Raw genomic sequence first — 12,921 nt, 5'->3', positions numbered from 1 at the left:
TCAGGAGTGTGCAGGAACCCCCTATGCTGGCAGGAGCTGAGCTGAAGCCATATCTCTGCTGCCCCACCCCAGTGTAGTGTGGAGGGCCCTGTGTGGGGACAACCCACCGGACCGCCCCACCACCACCACCACCAAGGATGAACTCTGGAGCCTTATCCCTCCCGCCGTCCCCTTCCCTCTTCCACAGAGCTCTGGGGAACCCCGAAACTTGGGGGCCTGTTGTTTGAGGCAGCCTCTCCTGGAGACACCGGGGTTTCTGGCACAGCCTTCTACAACTGGAAAACTCAGGCCTCGACCGAGAGGAAGTGGCTGAGGCACCGGGGCAGAGGGACGTGTGGACACACGCCGTGAGTGGCCTCCTGAGCGGCTGCGTGGGGGAGGGGGGGAGGGAAGGACACTGGTGGGTGCTACTGGGCCAGGCCAGGGAAAGGCTCCAGGCCCCGCCGTGGCGAGTTGCTCACTCTCTGGGTGAACCTACTAACCCGCCATCTGACCTGCTGGAGAATGGGCCACCAGGGCGAGAAGACTTGTCAACAGCAATCCTGCCCTGACTGGGTTTCCTCCCAGATAAAACGCTTTCTTGAAAAGAAGAAACAAACAAAACAAAACAAAACAAAACAAAACCAAAAACACGCGGGCAGAGCGATGATGGCACAGTGGGCAGACCAGGGAATGCAGAGCCTGGAGTCAGGCTCCGGCACGACCAGCTGCGGCTCACAAGCAACACAAAAACTCTCCCCTGAAAGAACAGTCACTCTTGCATAGTAGAAACAATGTTTCTATGGACCAACAATGTAATCCAAGCTGGCCCCTCTGTCCGGTGGCCTGGAGCTGGGGCAGGGAGACTCCCTTTCAACGGGATGTCAGGAGCAGACAGGCTGCAGTAAGGGGTTAAGGGCAAACTGTGACCATTCATGAACATCAAGGTGAAGGTGAAGTTAAAAGAAGTGTGACTCAAAAAGCAAAAGCAAAAGAAAAAAAGAAAAAAAAAGAAAAAGGAGATGGCCATGGTGCCTCGGCCGTGTCCCTGGGCCTCCAGCGTGGGGACCCTCTGGTCTGCTCCAGGCGGAGCCGGGAATGGGATTCCCGATGCCTCCTGGTTCTCAGGGCCTAGCTGGCCCGATCCAGGCAGGACTAGGCCTTGTCCCTCTCTGTGGCCCTCGCGGGATGGAGAACCAAGGAGCCCCCACAGATGGGCCCAGAATGCCGAGTGCTGCTGGAGGGGAGATAAGGGCATGCTCACAGAACGTACTTCCCACAGGCACTGGGTGCCATGGTGGGCGGGGGCCACTCGGGGGAGCTTCCCAGGACTCCAGGCCACCTTAATTCAGTGGCTCCACCTCTCCTGCCTCTGTCCACCAATGCTGGCCATGTTCTCACCCGAAACCTGGGAGCTGGGGGCCAGATGAAATGTCTGGGGTGATGCCCACCCATCCCAGCACTCCTGACCACTGCCACTTGCTCCGACAGCGTTGGCACAAACACCAGCCCACGCACCCGGCCTCGAATCCCATCAGCATCCACTGCCTGGCACCTGTTCCCAAACTGGGTGCCAATCAGCCAGTCTCACGCCCAAGCCTCCTGAGCTTCTCTCGTCAGGAGGGGAATGCAGCAAACAGAAGAATGTTCCTGACGGAGAGACACATGTCCACTGAGGAACGGGCCCAAGATCGTCCCCCAGCGCGGCACGGTTCCCCCAGGAGAGCAAGGGCGGGTGTGAGGGCCCCATCGCCAGATTGGGGACAGACTGATAAAACGGCATGGTGTGCAGCCGTGAAAACACGTCACGAGCAGAGGCGAAAACACGGGTCAGGCTAAGGGTATGTGAGATGAAGAAAGTCCGATGCAGGAGATTATTTCATGTGGGATCTTATTTACATACAAAGCAAAAGTGGGACCAGACCAGTCAAGGCGAAGGAGTCAGGACACGTCCCCCTTGGCAAGGAGAAGGCATGGAGCGGGCTGCTAGGGTCTGGCCTTCTCCTGTCACCCAGGATGCTAATGACACGGGTGTGCTCCCCTGGTAAAAACTCAGTGTGGGGGGCACTTGCCTTGCATGCGGTTGCCTCGGGTTTGATCCCCTGAACTGCATGCAGTTCCCCGACCACCACCAGGAGTGACCCCCCCATCCCCGAGCACAGAGCCAGGAAGAAGCCCTGAGCACCACCAGGTGTGTCCCCAAAAGCAAATGGAAGGAGAATCCCAGAGATCAACCATGTTTTGTTTTGTTTTTGTTTTTGTTTTTGTTTTGTTTTTACTTAAAATATTCAACTTGAGGGGGCCAGACAGATAGTGCAGGAGTGAAGGCACATGCCTTGCCTGACTCTGCACGGTTCCCTGGCTGCTGCTGGGAGCAAGCCCTGAGCACTGTCAGACGTGTCCCCAAAGCCCAACATCCTCAGCTCCCCACCCCAACCCCCCAAAATGCTCAAGTGGAAGAGAGATTGGCTGAGGTCAAGAAAAGCAAGAGGGGGTGGCGCGATAGTACAGCAGGTAGGGCGCTTGCCCTGAATGTGGCAGACCGGGGTTCGAGCCCTGGCACCCCACGCGGTCCTCTGAGCCCTTCTAGGAATGATCCCTGAGTGCAGGGCCAGGAGTGGTCTCCTAGTCCAAAAACAGCCAAACAAACAAACCTCAAATAAATAGGAAGACAAGAATCAAAGGGGGGCTGGAGCGATAGCACAGCAGGGAGGGCGTTTGCCTTGCAAGTGGCCGACCAGGGTTCGATTCCCAGCATCCCATATGTTCCCCCGAGCACTGCCAGAAGTAATTCCTGAATGCATGAGCCAGGAGTAACCTCTGAGCATCACCGGGTATGACCCCCTTCTCAAGAAAAACAAACAAACAAACAAACAAAAAAAGAATAAAAGGAAGACAGGCAGGAAGCATGCACTAGTTAGTGGGTCGATGAGAATGGCTCAAGGGTTTCTGGCTGAGGGGGAAGTCACCAGAGCATCTCGGGCCCCCTGAACTCCCCTGGAGTGCCGCCCTCTGCCCAGGGCCGTACTTCTCTCCTGAGTAGACGCGGGCCTTCCGGCTGAGGCTGTAGGTCTTGGCGTTGGCCCCTTTCCGGAGCGGGTCATCCAGCGGTGACTGGCAGGGCGGCTCCTCCAGCGGGTCCCAGTAGCTCTGCTCACACATGCCCCGCAACAAGATCTCCGCCAGCTGCCGGGCTATTGTCTGGGAACACAAAGGCACAGAGGTGCGGCCGTGAGTGGGCTCGGCTCATCCCCTGGTTACCCAACAAGCACCTTTCAGCCACCACTCCGGGCCAGGCATGATCCTGAGATACATAATTAAAAACTGGCGCTTGGGTGAGGAACAGGATACCCGTTCATATCTCTCTCTCTCTCTCTCTCTCTCTCTCTCTCTCTCTCACACACACACACACACACACACACACAAAGACATCTGAACACTGTAAACAGACAAACAAAACAAGTTCAGGCTCTTGAAATGTCAGCATGGGGACTTAGCTGCAAAACAATGGAAATTTCTAGCTAAGTTCTGTTGGAAGAAGTTCTTTAAATAGAGAAAAAAAAGACTACATGGTGCTCCCTGCTACAGCTCCAACCTGGCCAAAGGTCAGTTCCCGAGCAAGAGAAAGTGGCCCCTGGAAAAGCCTCTCCGTGGACGCTGAGGCTGGACTTGGCGAACTCCTTCTAGAACAGCGTCTGCCTTCTCTTGCTAGCCAAGGGCCAGTCCTGCAAGGGAGCGCCACCTGGAAACTCGGGGTCTGTCCTCAAGGTGCCCAGAGGGTGAAGGGCTCTGATCTGGTCAGACCTGGCCCCGGCGCAGGAGAGCTGCTTTATTTCTCTCTGGGAAACCCACAGATTCCCAGTCAGACCAGACACAGGTTACCAGCTCCCAGACTCCTGGCCGGGACAGTCCCCGGGAGATGCCTGGGGGCGGGGGGAAGGGGGCATGTACTGAGAGGAGCTGGATCTGCCCAGGGTCCAAGATGAGGAGTTGAAAAGAAAATGGAACAACACTGCAGCACTGTTTACAATAGCCAGAATCTGGAAAAAAACCTGAGTGCCCAAGAACAGATGACTGGTTAAAGAAACTTTGGTACATCTACACAATGGAGTACTATGCAGCTGTTAGAAAAGATGAAGTCATGAAATTTACATACAAGTGGTACTACATGGAATGTATCATGCTAAGCAAAATGAGTCAGAAAGAGAGGGACAGTCAGAGAAAGATTGCATTCACCTGGGGAACATAAAGTAACACCCAAGAACAGCCAAGATAAGTACCAGGAGGTTTACTCCATGGCTTGGAGGCCAGACACACATATGGGAGAAAAGGCAGCTCAGATAGAGAAGGGAGCACCAAATAAAGGGTGTTGGAAGGATCCTTCCAGGATGGGAGATGCATGCTGAATGTAGACTATATACCGAACATGATTCCCACTCAATGCCTCTCTTGCAAACCACAGGACCCAAAATGAGAGAGACAGAATAAAAGGAAATGCCCTGCCACAGAGGCAGGGTGGGATGGGATGGGGGGGATGGGGGGTGGGAGGGATACTGGGACCCGTGGTGGTGGGAAATGGGCACTGGTGGAGGGATGGGTACTCGATCATTGTATAACTGAAACCCAAGCACAAAAACTTGTAAGTCCACAGCTGTACCTCATGGTGTTTCACTAATAAAAATTTTTTTAAAAAATGGAACAAATCCCTCAGAAACAGCCACCCTGGATTCCAGGGTGTTCTAGGCAAACTCGTGACCAGCTGGAGGTGGCGGAATAACACTTGAAGCCGTTTCCCCACCGAGTTCTCGCCTTCTTTGGAAGACACAAAGGACGCTGATCTTATCTGGAAATGAGCCATTTTTTTTTTCTTTAAACAAATATGCTCCCTAAGAACCTCTAATAGGGCTTTCAGCCCTGTGAAATCTCTTCAAACACTGGAAGGAAACTTAAATGCAAATCCAAATCACTCTCTTGGAGGTTTCTGATAAGCACTGGGTAGAGGCAAATTTTCTCGATTATTCCCGAGCACAACGCACTGGCTTTTAAGCGTCTGCGAGAAGGTGAAATGAAACACACGCCCGTCGCCAGCTGAGCCATCTGTGACCCTCTCTCCGATACGCAACGCCCAGGAGCTACGCTGTACCCGAACCGTTCGTTCCGACTGTCCGTGAGAGCCTCTTTTCTCCTTGCAGTCATACCAGCTAATGAGAGATGTCTGCAGGAAGCAGTCACTGGTGGTGGTGGTGGGAGGGGGGCATGGGGGGGGGGGGGGGAAGAACCTCTGCTCGGTACAGCTGAGGGGGAAAAAAGGAGAAAAGGAACAAGAACCCTCACTTCCAAGGCAGGGAAATCTGCCCGGAGCTGTGGGCGGGCCCAGGTCCAGTGTCATTTCTGTCCCCAGGGATCCAGCGCATCCCTGGGATGGGGCTACCCCTCCCCTAGCCCCCCCACCTCCAGCGACGACTAAACAGGCAGGGGTGGGCGCTGGGTCCCCACCTGGTGAGCACTGGAGGGTCCAGTAGCAGGGGGATGACCGTCCATCACAGCTCCCCCACTTCCCTGGCCTGGCTCTATCCAGCTTCGAGCTGAAACCCTGAGCAAACACCGGCAACCGCAGGCAAGCAGAAATAAAGGACAAGAGGAGAGAAAGTTCGAGAAGGAAGGGAGGGAGTGGATGGGAAGGAAGGCAGACCCTCAGGACCAGACTTGGGCCCAGGCACCAAGGAGACGATAATGGGGTTCGGGACGCCCAGAACTGCAGGGCCAGGATGGCGCCATCCACCCCCCAAGTTCTCACGTCCTCACATTGAACTACTGGCTATGGGGGCTGAGGGTCACCTGGGAGGGCTCTCGGGGCCCCTGAGCATGCTTGGAAGCCCCCGCTCCCAACCCCACCACCATCCCCCCAAAACAACCCAAACCACAACTTTGGCCTGAACACACCGCTGTGTTTCCACCCCTCCTGAGTGAGCCATCCAGGAGACTTGGCGAGTCTCTGCTGTAGTGAGCAGTTCATGGCTACCAGAAAGTTCCAGAACACTGCCCAGGCCCCCCGGGGGGAATCCCAGAGCCTTCGAGTGGCCACTCCTCATCCCCCACCTCTAGGCCCTGGGAAGCAATCACCTGCTCCCACTCGGGTGCTCGTGGTCCCCAGGGTGTGTGTGTGGGGGGGGGCGGGGGTCACTCCAGGAGCAGTGCCCTGGGGCCCGGGGTGGCAGTGTCTCTCCCGGCCTGTGTGCCTGGTAGGGGCCCAGCACGCCCTCCTACGCGCGCCTGAGTGCCGGCCACTGTATGGAGGGACCCCACCACATCTGCCGTGGAGGCACACGGGACTGCCCCCCACTTCAGACTCCTGCCAGGAACACTCACGTGAGTCTTTCTGTCTAAATTCCAACTTTCAACTCTGGCATGTTTAGCACTGCACTGTACCACTGTCCTCCCGTTGTTCATCGATTTGCTCGAGCGGGCCCAGTAACGTCTCCATTGTGAGAATTGTTGTGACTGTGTTTGGCATATCGAATAGGTCACGGGGAGCCTGCCAGGCTTTGCCGTGCGGGTGAGATACTCTCGGTAGCTTGCGGGACTCTCCGAGAGGGGCAGAGGAATCAAACTCAGGTCAGCCGGGTGAACTGCATGCAAGGCAAATGTACTACCTGCTATGAATAAATGCATCTTTAACTTTTGGGGGAGAAGAATATTTTGTGGGGAGAGAGGTTGAGGGGGCACACCCAGTGGCACTTAGCGACTACTCCTGGCTTGGTGCTCAGAGGACCATGTGGTGCTAGGGCTAGGACCCAGGCCTCCTGATTGCAAAGCCTAAGCACAGCCCCTTGAAGGATTTCTCCAGCCTCTACAAGTTCCCTGAGTCCTGCTCTGCCATGGCCTCACTCCAGACAGTTTACATAGCAACTTCTTCCTTTCATCTCACGGTCATAAACTTGCGATAACCGGATTGAACAGAATCACCTGGTACCGAGATGGACAGAAACACAGCCAGCAGGAATGGCCTCAGCAGAGGCCTCTGAGTAAATCCGGTGTAAACCGCCACACTCAGGGGCCGGAGACGGAGCCCAGCAGGGACGGCACTGCCTTGCATGCAGCTGACCCGGGTTTGACCTCCAGCATCCCATATGGACCCCCAAGCCTGCAAGGAGGGAGCCCTAAGTGCAGAGCCAGGGGCATGGCTGGGGTCATGCCGGGACACGGGTCTCACACGCCTTTGGTGACAAGGCAGGAATCAGAAACACTTCACTGATGTAACCTGAACACCCTCTGCCTGGAACGCAGGGACTAGTGACTCATGGAGTGTGACCCTTGGTACAAAGGGGGCCCCTCCACCTCCCTGTGTTAGTATTGATCCCTGAATAGTTGCCCTCCACCCAGAACCTCCTTAAAATCCACGTCACTGCACATCTCAGAAAAAAAAAAAAAAGCAAGGACACCAGCAAACCTCCCTCCCTGTCCCACTGCGCGAGACGTTTGTATCCAAGTTGAAGGCGCTGATTTGGAAGCTCAGACCTCACACTTCGGCGGAAGATGGTCTCTGGCTCAGAGTGAAGACACGGAAGGTGTGTCAGGCGGATTCCCACGGTGCGCTCAGCGCGCTCACACTTTCATAGTGGGGGAAATCCAGTCATTTCCTCAATGGAACGTAAATATTTCTGCTTAATCAACAATCTGAACAAATACCCCATCATCGGGCAACTTTGAAAGGCTGCCTTTTCAAATGTGCTTTTTCAAATGATGATAAAAACATGTGCCGATAGAATCAGTCATCCGCATGGGTCCCCGCAGAGCTTGGAAGAAGCGGCTTCCGGCAACCAGTTGAGAAGTTTTATGGAATGTCGGGAATAATTTAATTTGAGAAAAAAGACATTTGGCAAGGATTGTGAGAGATATTTCTGATTTGCAAACCTCCTGCCCCCCGCCCACTGTCCGCTAACTTAAAGAACTCTATGGATTGAGTCCCATTTCTATTTTTTTTTTTTTTTGCGTCTTGGGTCACACCCAGTGATGCTCAGGGGTTACTCCTGGCTCTGCGCTCAGGAATTACTCCTGGTGGTACTCGGGGGACCACATGGGATGCTGAGAACCAAACCCGGGTCGGCCGCGTGCAAGGCAAATGTCCTACCCGCTGTGCTATCGCTCCAGCCCCTCATTTCACTTTTTAAACTGATGAACCTACCAATAAATCATGTCAACATGTAAACCGGTACTGTAGACCAAGTGAGTTTCCAGTGTCTGACAGTGCCTGTCAGTAGAGGAAAGCTCACGGCCCAACCATTGGGCCCCGCGGGCTGCATGTCTGCATCCGAAACGGGGACGGAGGCAGGAAGAGGAGTCCCTTCCCCAGCGCTGACCCTCTGGCCGTGCCCAACCCTGCCCTCTCACTGGATGGAGAGGCTTCCTGGCCAGGGGGCAGTGGCAGGGATGGCGAAGACTAAAGAAGCTGCCACCTTACGTGGGATTCGGACATTGACTGTGACACAGCCATGCGTTCCCTTGACTCCCTTAAGGTCCAGCCTTCGTTACAGCACCCGGAGAAACGCTCCAGGCATCAGCCTTGAGCTCTGGGCATCAGCTTCGAGCCTCCGGGCAGGAGAGTCGGGTCACTATGCAGGGTCCCGCCCCCAGGAAAGGCGTGTGCTGATTGGCTAGTGGGTTGATGGCATTTCCTCTGTTTTCCTCAGATAGGCAGGAACTCCTCAGGATAGAATCCCCTCTGCCTGGGTCGGGGGGGGGGGGGGGGGGTGGTGGTGGAGGGCACTGTGGACAGTTGCAGCCCCCTGGGACACAGCCGTGTTTCAATTCCTGCCAATCTGCACATGGAAAGATGCACCAGCTGGCAGAGAAATGTAAATCTAAACCCCAACGGTGGCACCTCACAGCCGCTAGGATGGCAATGACGGAGGAGACAGACACTCTTCAGTGCTGGGAGGAGGTGGGGAAGCTGAAAGCCTCATAACTGCGGGGAGAATGCAAAATAACACAGGCACCTGGGACACATATTCTTCGGAATGTGAAGCAAAGGCACCGTAAGGGTCTGCAATGCCATTCAGGTGCACTGACAGAGAGAAAGTGGAAAGGAAGAAAGGGAGGAAAGGAGGGAAGGAGGGAGGGAGGGAGGGAGGGAGGGAGGGAGGGAGGGAGGGAGGGAGGAAAGAAGGAGGAAGGTAGGAGGAAGGAAGGGAGGGAAGGAAGAAGGAAGGAGGAAGGAAGGGAGGCAGGGATGGAGGGAGGGAGGGAGGGAGGGAGGGAGGAAGGAAGGAAGGAAGGAAGGAAGGAAGGAGCGAGGGAAGAAGGAAGGAAGGGAAGGAGGAAAAAGGAGGAAAGAAGGAAGGAAGGAAGAAGGAAGGAAGGAAGGAAGGAAGGAAGGAAGGAAGGAGGAAGGAAAGAAGGAAGGGAGGGAGGGAGGGAGGGAGGGAGGTTGGAAAGGAAGGAAGGAAGGAAGGAAGGAAGGAAGGAAGGAAGGAAGGAAGGGAGGGAGGGAGGGAGGGAGGGAGGGAGAGCACAAAAATTTTTGCACAGAAGTGTTCATAGCAAGATTATTCATAATAGCTAAAATGTGGAAACATTTCATATATCCATGATCTGCTGAAGAGATCCATAAAATGTGCTCTATCCATTGAATGGAAGCTGATTTGGTTATTAATGGGAGCGAGGTACTGACCCACGTGCCAGCATGGCGACCCTTGCAGGCAGGATGCCAAGCGAGAAGCCAGCCTGCAAACAGCACTCGAAGCATCATCCCCGCTGCAGGAAATGCCCCAAACGGGCAGATCCACAGAAACAGTGGTTTGCAGAGCCTGGGATGCTGGGGGGAAGGGGCAGAACTGGGGTCTGACAACTAATGGGGTTCCCTGGGGATGCTAGAAGTAAGAATTCAATATTAGTAATGGCTGAATAGGTCTGTGAAGATACCACAAACTACTGACTTTGAGTTGGCTGAATCATACGGCACATCAATCATATTTCATGAAATGCCCAGGAGAGGGGGAGGTTGAGAGAGAGAGAGAATGAGTGCGAGAGAGAGATTAAGAGTGAGAAAGAGAGTGGGAGAACAACAGAGAACACACGTGAGAGCATGAGTGAGAGAGGGCGAGAGTGAGCCAGAGAGAGAGAGTTGACAGGGAGAGAGCAAGAGAGAGTGAGGATGAGAGCGAGCGTGCCACTGCGGGGCCCACTCACCATGCGCAGGTTCTGCGTGGTTCTGGTCTCCACAGCTCGGAGGATCTCTCGGAATCTCCCCACTCCTCGCGTCAAGTTCCTGCGAGCACAGAGTTGACAGGGTTTCCATCCGGCACGTATTCGAGTGAAATATTGCATGCGCGGCTCTCAATGCACTTAGTTTCTGCAGAGGCGGCCGTCCAGCCCTGACGTGCGGTCACTCTTTCAGGGCAATCAGAGCCAGCGGTGACACAAAGGTGGCGAGCCCCAGACACACCAGACGCCCTCCAGAGTCCCGGTGCAGCCTTACCAGAGGCCCATCCTCCTGCTCTGAGGAGCGGCCCTGGGAAGGTCGCGTCCCCCTCCTGAGGCCCCGGCAAAGCCCCGAGAGGAACAGGGGAAGAGTGTGCAGCGGGGGGGGTGAGGTGTGGCTTCAGGGACCAGGTGGGAAATGAGGGACTCGGTTCTCAGCTAATGAAGAGAACACCGGCCCGCCCTCCCTCCCAGCGCTGTGAGGAGAGAGAGCAGCTCGGGTGGCAGACCATGGCTGTTAGGCCACGCTAGCAGGCCACGGCTGTTAAGCCACGCTAGCAGGCCACGGCTGGCAGAAAGAGCAGCTCGGGGTTGGTGAGCAGGCCACAGCTGGCAGGCCATAACTAGCAGGCCAAGTTAGCAGACCATAGCTGGTAGGCCACGGCTGGTTGGGCCACGCTAGCAGGCCACGGCTGTTAAGCCATGCTAGCAGGCCACAGCTGGCAGAAAGAGCAGCTCGGAGTACGTGAGTAGGCCACAGCTAGCAGGCCATAACTAGCAGGCCACACTAGTAGGCCATGGCTATTAGACCATGCTAGCAGGCCATGCTAGCAGGCCACGCTAGCAGGCCACCACTGTTAGGCCACACTAGCAGGCCACAGCTGGCAGAAAGAGCAGCTCAGGGTAGGTGAGCAGGCCACAGCTAGCAGGCCATAACTAGCAGGCCACGCTAGCAGGCCATGGCTATTAGACCATGCTAGCAGGCCATGGCTGGCAGGCCACGGCTGGTAGGCCACAGTGGGTGGCAGCAGGCGCATACTCATCAGTCACCTGCCTCACGGGCACACCTGTCCAGCGACAAAGAGCTTCCCAGGCCCTCCAGGGCATCCCCTAACCACTTTGCACAGGTCCTTCTCTGTGGAGACGGCCCCCACCCCAGTCACAAATAGCCGCTCACTGTGTCAAGCCTGCCTGTGAGAACGAGGCTGAGTCCCGAGCCCTACCCACCCGTGGGCAGGGATGACTCTGCCCATGGCGCAAACGTGTCCAACTCTGGGCAGCGTGTGAGACAGCAGCTGCCACTCAGAACGTGCCCTGGGGGCCCCCATGCGTGAACAGCCTGTCCAGGGTAGAGACGAGTGGAGAGCTCTTCTCTCGTACCCTGTCTCTCGTACCTGGACAGCCCCAAGGGACCGGCTAAGCGCTCGCCTGGCTCCATGCATTGGAGCAGAGTCACTCAACTGGGGACCACAGGGCTCCCGGGGGCCCCAGGAAGTCCGGAGGGGGTCTGGGCATAGATGGGAGAGCACAGCGCAAGACTAGAGGCAGACTCTATCACAAGGACAGGGTGGGGTGGGGGGGGTGGGGGGGTGGAGGTGGAGTCCCGGAATGGAAAGGCGGTCAGAAAGGAGCCCAGTGCAGAGAAAGGCACACACTGGGCAGGTTGGCAGCAAGCAAGTCCCTTTGCACAGACAGCGCACAGACTCCACGGTCTTCATCAGAGCAAAGGAGACACTCTGGGGAGTGGTTTAAAGTGAGCCGGGAAACCCAGTGGTCCGGGATAAGCGGAGGGTCTGTGGTCCCAGGAAAACACCCTGAAGGACAGCGGCCGGACCCACGTTCCCAGCGGCCAGACAGCTGCGTCGCGAGGGACCGAGGCCCCCTGGTGGACTGCTGGGGGAAGTGCGGATGCGGCTGAGGGTCACCAGAGTGGGGGAGGGGAGGGGGAGGAGGTCCCCCCATGTGCACCAGCAGGGCTGTGAAGCCAACGCGCCTTCTCCTCCAGCTGCTTCCACTTTCCTTCTGGACAGAGCATGGGATTCCAAGGCAAATCCTTGCTGGAGCTGGGCAGGGTTCTGCACACACACAGAGGAAAGGCAGGGGGGGAGGGGGTTCCCGGGTCCCCAGAGAGGCTGGTGGCTGCCAGGCCCTCACAGGGGCAGGAGGAGGGTGGGTGGAAAGGGCAGTGGGTGGCCAGAAAGTCAGAGCGTCTCTCCAGCACCAACGCACCCAGCTCCCAGCCACACCCGGACAGACCTAGGACTTCCAGTAAGGGAACCTGACTCAGCCGATCACATCTCCTGTTGCCAAGACAGCAGAAATAAATGGATTGTGTGTGTGTGTGTGTGTGTGTGTGTGTGTGTGTGTGTGTGTGTGTGTGCGTGCGCGCAGAGGCCACCTCTGGCGGTGCTCAGGGCTTACTCCTGGATCTGCACTCAGGGGTCTCTCAGGAGATCATATGGGGTGCAGCCGGGCCAGCCACACATAAGGCGAGTTGTCCTCCCCCCTGCACTGTCTCAGATCCCTAAGCAGATTTTTTTTTCAGCACACAGATGACAGAAAGGGACAAGGAAAGGAAATTAACTTACAGGAATTATGTTCTCATACTGTGGAACAGCCCTCTTGGGGGGAGCCGAATGAACACCATGATCGCTGATGTGCATCTAATTTCTCAGCTTACTACCAAGGCGCTGAGAGGCACCAAGTACCCGAAGAGACTGTGGGTGCCCCCACACCCGATGT

The 12,921-nt window shown here is 56.1% G+C and overlaps 1 protein-coding gene across 5 annotated transcripts in view; it reads right to left on the bottom strand.

Moving 5' to 3' along the window:
* The window catches only part of TTC7B (tetratricopeptide repeat domain 7B), a 202,127-nt gene that overhangs the window by 105,622 nt on the left and 83,584 nt on the right, over positions 1 to 12,921 (bottom strand). For all 5 annotated transcript variants that reach the window (XM_056133269.1, XM_056133271.1, XM_056133270.1 and 2 more), the window contains 2 exons: positions 10,168 to 10,246; positions 3,008 to 3,180 (listed from right to left, as the gene is read on the bottom strand). In XM_056133269.1, the coding sequence (XP_055989244.1) occupies positions 3,008 to 3,180; positions 10,168 to 10,246 (252 nt within the window). The remainder of the gene's footprint in view (positions 1 to 3,007; positions 3,181 to 10,167; positions 10,247 to 12,921) is intronic.

Source organism: Sorex fumeus, unplaced genomic scaffold (genome assembly GCF_029834395.1).
Source record: "Sorex fumeus unplaced genomic scaffold, SorFum_2.1 ptg000098l, whole genome shotgun sequence".
Taxonomy (NCBI): Eukaryota; Metazoa; Chordata; class Mammalia; order Eulipotyphla; family Soricidae; genus Sorex; species Sorex fumeus.
The sequence above is the reverse complement of the archived record's forward strand: the minus strand, read 5'-3'. Positions and strand labels throughout refer to the sequence as shown.